Below are 15,654 nucleotides of genomic sequence, written 5' to 3' on the forward strand. Positions count from 1 at the left end.
CTCAAAGCCGGAGAGCCTTAGATTGTCATTCGCGTAAAAATCCATTGCCGCAGCGTGATTTATTATTCATCATTGCTGGGGATATGTGGAAGTTATTTCCAGTTGGGATCATCAAGCCGGTGGGCACGATCTTAATCCGCCGCCGCTGAGTTTTTTCGTGACAGGGGCGGGCAGGCGGCTGGAGTTTCCCGCCGCTGTTCGATCGCGTTGATGTCGTCGCAGGCGCCAGTCGCACGTGTATTTATTTGTAATAAAGGTTTTTTGGGTTAGATCGCGTAAATGTAAAACCGTCGTTGACCCACCATCACCCGACACAGCCAATCTGTAAGGTTTGTCACACAAACGAAACTGCCAATTCGTTATTACTTCAGCACACCGGTGTATCGGAGAGCAACCCACAACCTTTACAATTTGAGTACGACGTTTCGCTGGTGATTACAACAGCCAGCATCATCAGGCGATTTGCCATAATTGTGAAGAAGTCTTCCTGTTTACGGTATTAAATACAGTCAGATGATGTCATCACTGCGCCTATCGGTGGTGGTGGGTTAATTACACATTTATATTTACACGATCTAACGTGTATTTACGTCTTAGGACCAGAACGCACATTTAACAATAACAGCTGCTGTCTGCCTCATTTGAATATTTTACAACGTAAAACGCAGCCTCACAACAATTCTTCTCACGTGACACTCAGTGGAATTCAGTAAACGTCCCAATGTTGCAGGACCCTCCTGAAATATAACAAAGGAGTCTTGAGACTTGCTATTGCTTCCCTGGGTAAATAAAGGACATTGCTTTCTTAGTGAATTATACAGTGGGCTGATGGTTCTGGCAATGTCCATTTTGGGGCAACATACATGTGGTAGAGTGAGCAGCTCTCAAATCAGAGGGTTATGAGTTCAATTGCGACGCTGATTGGGGGTTGACGCGGCCAATTATGCCATAAAAGGAGTGCCACTCTGTAGGGAAGTCAACAGTGGTTGTCCTTCGTAGGAACTCACCCCCATTTTAGGAATGTGGATTTTTTTTTACACCGGCTCAGGGATTTAAACAGAGGAGATGAGCACTGCTTAATGCTTATTTGCGCAGGAAATAATTTTGAGTAGCTGGATCTGAACACACACACCGCTTGGGAGCAAGGCCAGGTGTCTGCTTGTATCAAGTTTATTTTATTTGACCTGGTGAGATGTCAAAAGACCTGGGTCACGACAATTAAAAAAAAAAGTCAATTAAGTACAGCAATGAAGCAAATAGAAATCGGAGAAAAAACAACTCCATCACAGGAATTGCCCTTTGCCTTCCCCCCACCAGTGTAATCTAAGTGTGTTGCTTATATCAGAACTGTGTTGTATAATATATGCTTATATGCAGTTTGTATGTACGTATGTTGAACTTCTTTCCCACCGTATGCAGCCAACCGTGCTAATCGGAGGTGCGGGAAGCTTCTACTCTCGGTGTAAAATTTCCCTCTGAATATATACGCATCTCTGCTTGCTAGTGTAGTGACATAGAATTGGTCACGAAGTAGTATAGCGCTAACTGCTGGCAGGGAAGGGGATCTGCAGCTTGTAGCTGCCCTGATTGACAGCAGGCCACGTGATAGACCCGAGAGGGATCTAGGGGAAAGGTTACGGAAGGGACACGTCGGGACCCTGCTAGTAGGTTCTAGAAAGGGGGCGTGGCCACGCTGGGAGGATAAAAGGGGACCCCAAGCAGGAGCTCGGGGCTGTCGTTTGGAGTGGGATCCCGTCGTCGTTGCTGTTGGAAGATCGTCGCAATTGCCGCTGTCGTCTCCACTTGATAATTCCGCTGCTAGACGTAGTTGGCTGTCTTAGTTCAGCGCCGTCAGTGTCAGACGGCTAGCGTTGTGTTGTAGGCTAGCAACCAGTGTAGAGTTGCGTATAAGCGAGAGACAGAGAGTGTGTAACAGCGTAGGGTGTGTATTGAATACGGTGTATAAAGTATGCTCGGTGTTTAATTAAAGAATTGCCTCCAAGAAATTACGTCTCCAAGTCAGTCACTACACTAGCATGGAGCCAATTGAAAACGTAAGCTCCGAGGAGGCAGATGCGGGTTCAATGAGTCGTTGAGGCAGAGAACACGTCAGGGAGTCGGTGACTAACTCTGCCGATTCACCCTCCGCTCGCAGCATGGACCCTGTAGACTTTTTGGCTGGCCATCAAACAAAGACGGTGACCACTTTCAGATGCGCTTCTGCGGCCATCTAGAATGCTCTTCCTTCCGATGTTAGGAAGCGACAGGAGCTATGCACTTTTAAATCAAGATTGAAAACTAATTTGTTCAGAACTGCTCTTGGTGTTTGGTTTGTTGTCTTTCTTCCGCACCTCCGATTAGCGCGGTTGGCAACGAAAGAAGTTCAACATACATACGTACGTAGACAGAGTCGGGGTGCGGTCGCACCAAGCCTCCACCTTTGTCTTTGTGCACAGAATGGCTTCACCCCGCTCTACATGGCAGCGCAGGAGAACCACTTGGAGATTGTCAAGTTTCTGCTGGACAATGGGGCCAACCAGAGCGTGGCAACAGAGGTACCTGCTCCGTAACGCCGGAGATGCTTCGCCGTGTGTTGTTTTATGGCTTTCAGTTGTTGTTACCTGGCCGGGTGGCTCAGCGGAAGAGTGAGTGGCTCACAAATAAGAAGGTTATGGGTTTAAATCCTGGTTGGGGGTTGTTTTAATTGGCTCAATTCATCATAATCCTGCTGAGGTTGGTAAAACGAGTACCACGTTGTATGAATTTTGAACATCTTTGGTACCGTACGTAGCCAACTGTGCTAATCAGAGGTGCAGGGAAGTCAGCAGTGCTGATCCTATGACTTAACGGGACCCGTCATTGGGATGTGGAATTTCCACGGCTGACCTAGGGCTCTAAATAGGAGATGTCATTGTGTTTATTGCTCATCCTTGTCAGATGGAGGGATGTTACCTGTAATTAGCCCATCCATTGCTTTGCGGCTTACTGATTTTTGCAGCTGTAGTCACAATGAAGTGTATTCTGCTTGACAGTCATAAATGATACACCCGTATGCTGATGGATATTGTGGAAGTGATTCTTAGAGCTGTTGATAACAGCATCAGCCAATGGAAGTAAATCAGTTGTGTGCTGTAGCCTGCAGTTTTAATGGCAGCTGTGTTTACAGCTGACTTGCTCACGCTGAACAGCTGCGCGTATTGCAAAGCAATGAATTCACGACAATAAAAGTGTAATTTATTAAACTGCGTTTAAATGTGACCACATCTCAAAAACACTGCTGAAGCGGAGGTCATGTTCATGTATTAAGGAGACAGTCCGTCACAGGCAAAGGAAGAAAGGAAGGATTGAGCCTGAATTTTAACAGGGGCAGCGAGTCAACAACACAGATAGATGGGGGTAGAGAAACTTGCGGGCCGCAGAGGAGAATTGTTGATCATCCACTGAGTGAAGGTTGACTGGGACGGCTTCAATAGCAAGTTTTGCTTTCATTCATATCGATTTTCAATCTCACCTTGTGCACAGAACATGCACGGGGCCGCACGTGTGTGACGAAGCGTCTTTGTGTAGCTCTCGGACGGGTGTTTGTTTTCGGGTCGTGTCGCGTCCGACGTTTCGGCTCTACGTGCTGGGAGTGTCTCGGCCATCAGAGGGCCGGATAGCACCACCGTGACAAAACCTCCCTGGCGGCGGCGGCAGTAACCGGCGTCCGTGCGTGTTGCAGGACGGCTTCACCCCACTGGCCGTGGCACTCCAGCAGGGCCACGAGCAGGTGGTGGGGCTGCTACTTGAGAGCGACACAAAGGGTAAAGTGCGGCTGCCAGCGCTGCACATCGCCGCGCGCAAGGACGATACTAACGCCGCCGCGCTGCTACTGCAACACGAGCACAACGCCGACGTCACCTCCAAGGTAGCGGCACCACTCCGTGTGCCAGCGCTCACGAGTGTGCGTTGGCACACTTGCATGCGTGCACACGCGTTTAAGACAAAAGATCCCCCCTGTAGCCTTAACAGACTGGAGGACCAAGTGCTGTTAGTGAGCACCTTTGAAGGCCGGAACGGCACACGACGGGTAGGTGGCCAGCCACGTCCGCCCACCTTTGTCTCCCTTGTGGCGATGTTTACACACCGCACCAGGTATTTATGTGTTGCTGAGTTGACCTAGGGGAGGCCCAGGACCAGTTCGGTTAATCGTCACTGGTGTTAAACATGAGCAGGAATCGAACTCTGCTCTCGGGGTTCATAGCGCAGCGTCGTAACCGTGACACTACTGCTCCCCATACACACCTATATATGGACAAACATCCCTCCCCATGCAGCCTCCATGTAGCCTTTAACAGATTGTTAGGGCAAGTGCTTTTAGCGAGCAAGCATGATATGCACATACGCAGAAGGACAAATATTCGACCAATAGCTTTAATTGACTGTCCTGGCAGACACGGCAGGTTGCCAGCACCACGCCCAGCCACTTTTGTCTCCGCAGTACTGATGTTTACACACTGTACCCAGGGAACCGGTTCAGTTATTCACTGATGCTTGCCACGAGCAGGAATCGAAATCGAGCCACCGAGTTCGGAGTGCAGTGCTCTAACCACAATACCCCTCCTTGTAGACATATACACACGCACATACGCACACAAAGACACATCAACAGACACACACACACAGATTCACACACGCACACACATCCTAGTACCTATCGATCTCTGTGCCATCCATTGGTGGGTCTAGGAGGGGAGCTATTATCATAAAAAGCTGGCAGGGAGAGTGGCTCTGCGGCCTGCGTGGAGGCAGCGTGTGAACTGGCGTGAGCTACTGTGGGGCGTCCAGGTATCTGCAGGCATGGGACTCTTCTTCTTCAGCGGTCATCGTTTTTGCAGCGGGAGTAAAACACAATTTATTTCCATGCCGCAATTGCAAATAATTTATTTCATAATTGTGCGTTAGTTCAGCTTAATTCCGGTGATGCATGTTTGCCATTGTATTTTGACAAATGATAACTCATATAATTGATAATGGCCAATAGCATAGTAAATGTAATGAATTACTTCTTGTGTAATTGACTGCAAGCCAGGGATTGCCGCAGAGCCTCGTTTCTTGTATGGGGTAAAACATTATCCGTCTCCATCACACATGGGTCCTCGCCTAGCTCCCCTCCCTGGGGGTTGCGATACTAAATTTTCTGAGGCCATTAAAGAGCAATCCTTTGTGCAGTTATAATATATGCAATGAAAATATAGAACGGCAAAATGCAAATTACAAATGTACATTCTATTACGAATATATTTTTTCCCCCAATACACAATGTGGTATGCATTAAAATAATATTGTTAAGGAAAATGCAACGATTAGCAAACGATTGTAATATATTTAACCGAATTTCCTTGTTAAAAACGGTCACAAAATGATGATGATTATGTTGTTTTTTGCGCATGACATGCATGTATTCTTGAACAATGTTGTCATATGGTAAACACAAGAACGGCTTTGCTTCACATGAGTAATGCACAATGTTTTTTGTTTTATATATATATTTTTTTAATTTTCAGATCACGTTTCATCATGCCGTATTAACCATTCACTCTCCGGTGTGCTTCCGCCAAATGAATAACAACGGCTGTATGAACGGCAGGTTCCACCGTAGCCATGCGGCGCTGACCCAGCGCTGCTGCCGCATTCGCCTGCGTCCGTCTTTGCCTTGCCGCTGCCGTGCATAATTAGGCCGCCGGGCTTCTGCACTGTTTCGTCGAATCACGCACACCCCCAGCCAGTGGCGTATCTAGGAAAAATAATAAAGCAGAGAGGCACGCAGGGGTAGGTGGAGTCGTAGGGGGGCTGGCGGGCAGAAGGCAGTGGGGGGGGGGGCCCGATTTGATCTATAAAGGGGTTGAGGGTTGTGTGGGGGTTATTGCTTGAGTGAACCCGGGAACATTCAGTTTTCTGCCTGACCGAATTCAGAAGACACTAAAGGAGTGTGGGGGGGCGAGGGATTGGTGGGGAGAAGGAGATGGGCAGAGCGACAGATACTCCACTGGCACCGGCCATTGCTTTGTGATGCTCACTGTGCGCGCGGTAGCAGCAGCACAACACCGATCACGCGGCACCGTTACTCATCATCCCACGTGTGATCTTTGTTTTCTCCACGCTGCCTGGCTTGTGCTCAGCTCTCGCAGATGATGCTGAACCAAACCACTGAGGTATAACAGCACGCGCGTGCCACGCGCGCTCGCCTACGTGCGAGCGCGCGTCCCCCAATGCCCGTGCACACACGGCTCACCTGGCCCATATCGCCCCCATACACGGGGACGTGACGCGTCTTGATTTTTCTCCGTAAACGCTTGCAGCTGAGCATCGAGATATCTACGTGCTTTTTCCACATGTGTATGCATGCTTGCATCTGTATATTAAGTATCTAAATGTGCATACACGTAAAAAAAATCCAAATATACTGTGAATGTGTTTTAATAATTTTTATATTTTCATACCAATAATTCGATTGGGATTGAGTGTGCAAATTTAGCTTTTACATTCATTACAAATCTCCGCATTTGTAACACGTATTGCCTTGCATGTTAAAATTGGGGATTAGTTTTAATGCCCTGAATAGTGATAATTCTGGTGCAGTAACTCCACAGCGGTTCACTTTGGGGCAAGGCAGTGCACTCGCGGGACGGAACGTGTGGCAATCCACGCGTGAGAGTCTTTCTATCTTGTGGATGGCTCTTGCCTAATAAGGCTAATTGGGGAATATAAAGCTGATAACTCTTCTTTACTGGCAGCAACTTAAGGGAATTTGTTGCCCGTTTATCGTTACCATCCACACAGTAGAGACAACTCAGACCCGTTGGATCGCACATTCACTCGGGATGCCGCTTGTTGTAGTCTCGAGTGATACTGGGGGTGAAAAACCTAAGCCCTCGTGTGTCTAAACCAGTTAATACATTTTTTTAAACATTCCTCAAATCCATGTGAGTGTTGGTTTTAATGTATCCAAATATCCTGTAATTCATTAGTGCAAAGGAGTCGAAGATAAGCTTACGAAGTTAGCATATAGATCAGAGCACAAACTAAAAAAAGAAATCTCAAAGAAGGAATAAAAATAACCTCCATTTAGCTCGGATTCAACTGTTGTAACATCATTGCAGAATGTTTTTTTCTCTCAAAAAATGCGACGTGCTTTGCCCCAACAGTGGCAAGTACCAGTCTTAAACTGAGGTCTGTGTGAAAGGAAAGAGGCAAATTTGAGGTGGTACGGGGGAGAAAAATTATTATTATAATACACATCTGGTGTGGGTGGGCAGACTTCAGATATTCGGCACTCAGTAGCCTCATTCACGCTGTGTCCTCCTCCTCCTCCTCGTCTTCCCTCGTCGTCCTCCTCCTCCTGTTTCCAGAGTGGCTTCACCCCCCTGCACATCGCGGCGCACTACGGCAACATGAATGTGGCCACGCTGCTCCTCAACCTGGGCGCCGCGGTCGACTTCACGGCACGGGTACTGATCCGCTGAGCGTGCGCTCCTCGTGGTGCTTTTGTTTGGCTTGTTTATGTTTAAAAAATGCGGGAGCCAATATGCCACTTATAAAAAAAAAATTAGGAGGTGTTATGTCCCACTCAGGACGTGTGTGCTATATTAGTGTCTTGTCCTGAGATGAATACAAAGTCATTTGGATCTTCTCTCAATGGGCAGTGCTTCACCCCGTGCCAGGGAACATCCCCTGCACATGACATCATAGAACTATTTCTGAAGTCGCTGCAAATAGCCCACTTTATCCGTGCGAGAGACACAACTTTTAAATACACTGCAAAGAGTGCTCATCCCATTTCAGTGCAACTATGTTATTCAATTTTGGAACCTAAGTAAACCGTATGATGCGTGTAACGAAATAAAATTAACAAGATTGTTTTTTGTACGATCAGAAGTGCCTGTGCTTGGGCCATCAACTCGCTACTCATGAGAATCCAGTTTCACCACAGGTGGTCGCCCAAATTCAAAAACTATAATCTACTAAAATGTTTTTTTTTATTTAACCAGGGGAGGCACACTGAGCTATGTAGCTCTTTTTCAGAAGTGACCTGGCTGCCACAAATCACAGCTCAACGAAGTAGCTTTTCACGTGGACATTTACAACAATCAAATCCTCTAAACGTGTGTTTCTAAATGTGGAGAGGAAAACCGTAGGACCCAGAGAAAAAAACTACAAGACCACACAGAGACCAGGCAAGCTCCAAATATACAGGCGTCAGGGTCGGGATCGAACCCACGACCTATATACCAAGCGAGGCAATTAAAATCTCACCACCGCAGCGCCCCCAAGGTTATGATCTCAGCTAGGTCGGGTGCCAAGCCCCTCGGCCCCCTTTATTTGAGACGATCTCAGAGTCGGCCACTCCCTGCGTGATGTTTTACAGAATGGCATCACTCCCCTCCACGTGGCCGCCAAGCGAGGGAACAACAACATGGTGAAGCTGCTGCTTGACCGGGGAGCAAAGATCGACACCAAGACCAGGGTACGATGTCCTGCAGTGCCCTCTCTACAGACACAGCCTGCACAATGTAGCAAGCCACTGCTGCTGGTACTGTCACCAATGCCAAAGACCCCCTCTCTTGGCCTTATAGATCTTTCAGGGCATGTGCGGTTAGCAGGCACCTATTAAAACCACAACAACAGACCACTTCAAGCGGATGGTGTGATTAGCACCAGGTCCAGTCACATTTTTATCCTCAGGGCTGATGAGTAGAAGCCACACCGCATATTATATATTTTTTCCGGAGTCAGCCGAGGATCTTCAGATACAACTTGAACTTGTCGTAGATGATATCTGTGACTGGGAATTGAACTCAGGTTTCTGGATTTGTGGTGCAGTTCGCAAAACTACTGCTGATACCACATACCACAACAGCCGGGACTTTGGAGGTAGCCCAGGTGGTGTTTCAAAGCAAGCTCTGAGTGGTCCACAGGAGTCGTGCGCATTTGAGGCCATTTTATTGTGGGTCTGTAGAGCCCTGCTCAGTTCAGCAGCTAAACATATGGTTGCTGCCAGACCTATAAATTAATTTTCCTACTAAAATGTGGGCTAAAACTTTTAAGTTTGTCTAATAGAAGAAATTGAATCAAGTTAAATTAATTACATTTCCAGTAATGAATAGCAGACACAGACATGAAAGCCTGCAAACTTCTCTGTGTAATGTAACGGCATAAGTGGCATTTTAATATTACGATCTTGACTCAACATTAGCCGTGGAGCTCATGTAAGATTTCACGTGATTATTACACTATCCGACAATGAATTGCCATGCCATTTCAACTAAAAACAGAAATGGTTGTTTCTCTTGGCACGTGTAGGACGGACTGACGCCGTTGCACTGTGCTGCCCGGAGTGGGCACGAGAAGGTGATTGAGATGCTGCTGGAGAGAGACGCTCCTATCCTGGCCAAGACCAAGGTACAATGAGCAGCAGCAGCAGCAGCGCTCACTTTATTGTCACCCCTCAAGGATAATCGTTCCCAGCACCACGCTCTCTGCCTCGATAAGGAGCCCGTACAAACCAAGCCAACGACACACACCCCTGATCAGCACGGTTGGCTACGTACGGTGCGAAAGAAGTCCAGCATACATACACACAACACAGCGGCATACGTCGGTTTTAGAAGTAGTGGAGAAGCATCTGAAGGTCGTTCAGGCTGCCTTGCTTGGACCATGGAAATGATGACCATAGCATTTATTATTACACCCCACCAACCATACATTTATTTCAACGCTGCAGTTCCATTGTTCGTTTTGCAACGATGCGACTCTTCTGCACGTGATGTGTTGACGTCCCGCTACGGCTGACAGAAATCACATTCCACAAAGTGCGGCGTGTCACAGCGACTCGCCAGAGGTGGCTGGACGCGTTTCCACCCTCATGCTCCGCTGGACACCATCTCACCATGCACCCTGCCGACACCGATGCTTTATTTAGGTTTAGGGATTTTTCTTGGCACAGGCAAAACCCCATTGGATGATAAATGCTCATTTTACGATGGGGACCCTGGTTACAGAAACCTGGTTGCACAGCATCAAGAACAAACACATGAGCAAAGCGATCAGACAACAATATCATGGAATATTTTTTGCCCATTATATAGCTGCTCACCCCAAGCCTTTTCGTGTTCTCTCATCTGACACTGGTGAGACTCGGCCTGAAGAAGGCTGTCTCTGGTGTAGGCCAATCAGTTTCGAAAACAATACAGACATTACCAGAGTTTGTTTGCATATTCACCACAAGTACGTGTGGTTAATGAAACCTTGATTCCTTGCAAAAGGTATCTTTTTGATGTTTGAACATCTTTCCACCAGTTTTATTGCCAGAAAGGGTAAAACCTATTCTTGTTTTTCATCATCAAACAACAACTTTACAGAGTCAAGTACCGAATGGCAAAGTCGTGCATTAACACGACGGCACAACTGGCACTCTCATTAGGAGGCTGATAGACCACATCACGTGCGATAAAAATACAACGTTTATAAGTGATCAGTTGCCGTACACTTGACAGAAAAGCTGAGTTTCAATAGTCAATTTCAAGTCGGACAAGGATGGTAAGGTTCGGTTTTTATCCCGAATTCTTTTAATGCTCGGTTATGCCAGAGATCAGGGGCCGCCACACAGAAGGATTTAAACCGAGTTTGGTTCTCACCGACCAGGGGACTTGGAGCAGAAACGCAGAGGGGGAACTTCTTAGGATACGGGTATTTATCTGGGGGATTAGAGCAAATTAAATGATCCAGAGCAAAGCTGTCAATGTGGCTCCATTCCATGCGGGTGATTCACCCAATATCGGCAAGGAATGCTTGCGGTGCTGTTTCCTGCCACCGGCCGGCCCGTGCTGGTATTTGCATGCAAATTCAGCACAGTGGTCGTCACTGGCAAACGTAGCACAAGCCTGGAACCCAGTGCTTTAGAGGCAATGGATGGTGGACCACGTACATGTATGCAATTCCCAAAACCCACAGAGGTGTGAAGTGGCTAGCAGATAGCAGCACTGGACGTAGGCTCATGAACCTATCTGAGTGGATCTTGGTGTTAGAGAGATGTCCTCCCATATGCGCCACATTTCTGTGGGTACTCAAGGTTCCCCTAATGTACAAAATGCTCATTAAATGCAAGGAAGGACTGTATCTGGCAGTTTAAGAGTCGCTCTTCTAAATTTCTACAGTGCTTTACAAATATAATCTTTAGGCAATGTCATGCAGATGTCGAGAGCATTCCATTTCCGCTGTTTTTGTACAGCATCTTGCAATGTGGTCACATTTAGATGCCAATATATAAAATGCAAATAATATTTTTCAAAATGTTTTTGTTCTCAACAATACGTACAAGAGAAAAAAACCAGAACTCGAGTTCACAGATCACCGCAACTGAGATAAACACGTGAACCTATAGGCGCCCGGGGCTGTGCTCGAGGAAAAAAAATAACAAACGTCTGAGGCGAAAGCAAAATATTTTATTACATTGTAAAAACATGACTTGCCGTCTTCCTCAAGCGTGGAACGACGATCGTGGATGCGTGCCCGCGTCGCGCTCGCGGGTTACACAAATAACGCTTCCGTTGCGCTCACCCCGCGGGCAGAACGGGCTGTCCCCGCTGCACATGGCGACACAGGGGGAGCATCTGGCATGCGTGCAGCTCCTGCTGGGACGCCAGGCGCCCGTGGACGACGTCACGCTCGACTATCTCACGCCGCTGCACGTCGCCGCGCACTGCGGCCACTACCGCGTGGCCAAGCTGCTGCTCGACCGCGGCGGGGAGCCCAACGCGCGGGCGCTGGTGGGTGTTGCAGGCAGTGCAACTGCCCGAGTTGCCCGGGCTACAAGGAGGGGGAGAAATTGGACAGACGAATGGATGGAGGGGGTGGAGGGGGGGGCATTACATTTTTTGCAACGTTCCTCATGTATATATGTGTGTTGGACTTCCTTTTTGCACCGTACGTAGCCAAGCGTGCAAATTGGAGGTGCGGGAAAGGACAACAAACACAAAACTAAAAGCAGTTCTAAAGAAATTAGTTTGTCAATCTGAATGGTTTAAAAGTGCATAGCTCCTGTGGCTTCCTAATAATGGAAGGAAGAGTGTTCCAGATGGCCCCAGAAGCGCATCTGAGAGTGCGCGATTCATTGACCATCTTTGTTCGATGGCTCGCCAAAAGCTGCTGTGAGGATGACCACAATCAGACATTTCCATAAAATCGCATAGGAAACATGGACTCACATAGTGGAGGAGGCGAAGGGGGTTGGCTACGGGCCTCCTGACTGCATCGGATTGACCACTAACAGTCAAGACTCGGGGATAGGGGCTTTGCCAAGGAAGGGACACTAGGGGTTGGCATTGGGTTCATAGCGCAGGGTGCTAACTGCTACACTACCTTAACAGGTCACACACACAATGACTCAGAGTTCAGAGCATATCTCACATTGACTAAGGGATGGTAACGGTTGATGAACCACTTGCACTGGAGAAGGGAACACAGACGGCCGAATTGCCAGGGGTGTTGATGTTTGCAGTTCGCCTACCCCGCTGAAGGATTGCACATTGCGCACACTTGGGGGATATCACACGGCAAAGGTTAGAGGTCAGCGCTGAAGGATGAGGAGGCTTTGTCAAGCCTAACGTCTCTAAATATTCATGAGAAATTATTCCAAATTGAACGTCTGTGCATTATCTTGAAACTGAAAATGCTCTGAGCCAGATTTACATCTTGATGAAACGGCAAAGACACATTGTTGTTGATAATGGAAACATTGGCCGATTGTGCCGAAAAATTTCCAATCATTTAACTTCCAACAGCACGTTAATCAGGCCCCTTCTATTTGCATAGCTATGTCCGTGTAGCTGTGTACATGTACAGCCCTTTAGTGAATACACTGCTGGATTAAGGCTCCCTGACACCATGTTGGTCATGAGGGTTTATTTGACCATACTTCACCACGCAGTTCAGTGCACATTGGTGGAGGTGTCAGTTTAACACGTAGGCTTTCGCAACCAATATTATCCATAATAGGTTATTGGGTTAGAATGCGTATTATAAATATGTTTACGCGATCTAAACCAAAAAACCTCTGCCATGGCGGAGGTGTGCAGCATGAGACTTTAGAGCATAGTACGGTACAACGATGGGCATTGCTCCACCGCCCTGTGCTGCCACTGTGGAGCCCCAGCAGCCGACTGCATCCGTTTTAGGCCTAAAACCACAGCACTATCCTGGCTCAAAATGCCGCTTAACTTCTGAGATAGGGCGCATTTCCCGGCGATTTGGTTTCCAGGTGCGTTTGCGAAGTCAGATTATGCAATATCCTAAATCAACTGTGGAGAAGCAGAATAATGTGTTTGGGTCAATCTCAATTTTAACCGCTGCATCTACCGCTGAAATTGATGTATAATTTAAGTTACATTTGGGCACCTGTTGTTTGTGATTTGGTTTGCACTGACTCGCAAGGGGCTTGCTCAGGCAAAGATTTCGACTTCGCTGTCAAACTACGACTCTCGTTTTTCATCCAGAATGGCTTCACACCTTTGCACATTGCGTGCAAGAAGAACAGGATCAAGGTTATGGAGCTTCTCCTGAAGCACGGAGCATCCATACACACCACCACGGAGGTACCCGCTTAATCTCGCACTGAGCCACCTCATTATCTCTCTTAAATGTAATTAATAAAGTTTGTTTTTGCTTTGTGTAAGGGTTCACGTAATTTTTCAACTGAATACACTTTTCTGGGTGCGCGACTTACGCAAGTCGTTCAAGTAGTTCCCTAAAGTGCCCTCTATGTTTTGTGTTCCCATCGCGTGTGTCTTCGCCTCCGAGGTGGGTTTTTTTCTTTTTCCAATAATTACAGTCGGGGCTTAATGCAAGGGGCACCCATTGCGTTTGGAGACCACGTTAATAGTGTCTGTGTTTCATTGTGGTTGTGTGCTTTTGTGTTTTGTCTGCGCGAACCAGTCTGGCCTCACGCCTATACACGTCGCCTCCTTTATGGGACATCTCAACGTGGTGCAGCTTCTATTACAGAATGGGGCTTCTTCCAACGCCACCAACGTTGTAAGTTATCTCCAGTGTGACGGACGTAGAGGGGAGATTCAAATAGCTGCCAGATTAGACGCAAAATTTGGAAATTGTGCTTTCTCAACGACGCTCGTATGAACAAGTGCCTGGTTGATGCCTTCTGATGTCTCCGAAGCTAAAAGCACTGTCACTGCTATTAGCCCAAACTTCCCTGTGCTGAATAATGACCTGCAAATCACTCAATTGCAAATATCTATTGCAATTATTGCCCCTTATGATGAACACTTGGAAGGACCCTCCTGAAAGACGGTCTTTGAAACTCAATGAGGCATTCTGAGCGTAGATCGTAATAATACTGTTGCAAAAAAAATGCGCGCTTGGGAGGATGTGACAATAATCATCCCTTCTGGGTCCTCTTATTAATTTTGGGGGCGCATACTTTGCCTGTGAGCTGATGGGCGCGAACGTGACGGAGGAATAGCATTGATGACGTCCTGTGCGTATGCTTTCAGGTCATTCACCTGCTTGTCATCACCTCCCTGTCTGTGCAATGCTGCTGCTGCGAGTCTCTTGTCCGTTATCCCGTTGCATCATCACAGTTTGGCCGTCTCGTGTGCCGTGCGACACCCACGAAAGACGCCACCGTCATATACAACATTTGACCTCTCTTGATTGAGTCGCATAATAAAACGTTGTCTGCACAAGCGGCAATGATACGGGGTGTCCGTAGCCGGGCGGTGTTGGTGGTGGTGCACGCCCATAATCCAACACTGTGGTTGGCAGATCACACAAGTGTTGTGAAGCTCCCTTCCCGTGGGGTGCTGAGGTGCCATAACCCCCCCTGGGTTTATCAGGAGAAGGCATGAAAGCAGTAGACCAATCTCCATCTGTATGGGATAGAGTGTTGCCCCCTCACATTGCATGTGATTTCTACAGTTTCTTCCCAAATGCAAACACTCATTAATTTGGGGGGACACTTGGTACTGACTCACCGCCTGGCTACTTTTCCCGCTTGTCTGTGGTTCCTCCCACTTCTGTGTGAATACTGTGCAGCGTGTTATAAGTTGACCTTATTATACCGGTGCCGTCCGTTATTAAATTATTTTAATTCGATGGCGGTTTCAATTCGGCCTATAGATCTATGCACTCGGTGCCAATGCTTCCGTGGCGGCGTGGAAATTAGGTCTCACCCGAGGCTGATCCTTCCACACCTCCATGAACGTCGCATCGCCGTTCGCGTGAGCCCCACGTGTTCGCCAGCTTCTTGGCTGCGATCATTACACGTGCTACCATTCCGCGCTGTGAAAGATCACTCAAGGTTTAGATTGCTTTGCCACTTAATTTTTCACGTCTCCCACATAACCCACAACATTCAACCGGTTCAAACTGCTGCCTAATTATAATTGCCAAATAATGGAATATACCTTTATATGGACACCGCGTATGTTATCACAGCTTGCATCTACAGGTGTGCTGCGCAGTGAATTCACTTTGTAATTGCACACAAGTTATATTGTGGGGCTCTCCGCTGTTTTTTGGTTTGTACCGCGTGATATGAACGCAATACAGACCCGAATACATCAGAGAGCTGCACAACCGTGAAGAGCTATGCAGTGGTGG

General features: G+C 47.5%; 1 protein-coding gene across 9 annotated transcripts in view; it reads left to right on the forward strand.

Annotated features, from left to right (window-relative positions):
- Positions 1-15,654, forward strand: part of LOC144720730 (uncharacterized) — a 275,382-nt gene that overhangs the window by 178,280 nt on the left and 81,448 nt on the right. For 8 of the 9 annotated variants that reach the window (XM_078597741.1, XM_078597737.1, XM_078597744.1 and 5 more), the window contains exons 5-13: positions 2,457-2,555; positions 3,722-3,907; positions 6,162-6,194; positions 7,392-7,490; positions 8,408-8,506; positions 9,343-9,441; positions 11,610-11,807; positions 13,533-13,631; positions 13,972-14,070. In XM_078597741.1, coding sequence (XP_078453867.1) covers positions 2,457-2,555; positions 3,722-3,907; positions 6,162-6,194; positions 7,392-7,490; positions 8,408-8,506; positions 9,343-9,441; positions 11,610-11,807; positions 13,533-13,631; positions 13,972-14,070 — 1,011 coding nt within the window. The remainder of the gene's footprint in view (positions 1-2,456; positions 2,556-3,721; positions 3,908-6,161; positions 6,195-7,391; positions 7,491-8,407; positions 8,507-9,342; positions 9,442-11,609; positions 11,808-13,532; positions 13,632-13,971; positions 14,071-15,654) is intronic. The other variant, XM_078597742.1, reaches the window with a different exon arrangement.

The sequence above is a fragment of the Lampetra planeri genome, chromosome 9 (genome assembly GCF_965212315.1).
Source record: "Lampetra planeri chromosome 9, kcLamPlan1.2.h2, whole genome shotgun sequence".
In the NCBI taxonomy this organism is placed as follows: Eukaryota; Metazoa; Chordata; class Hyperoartia; order Petromyzontiformes; family Petromyzontidae; genus Lampetra; species Lampetra planeri.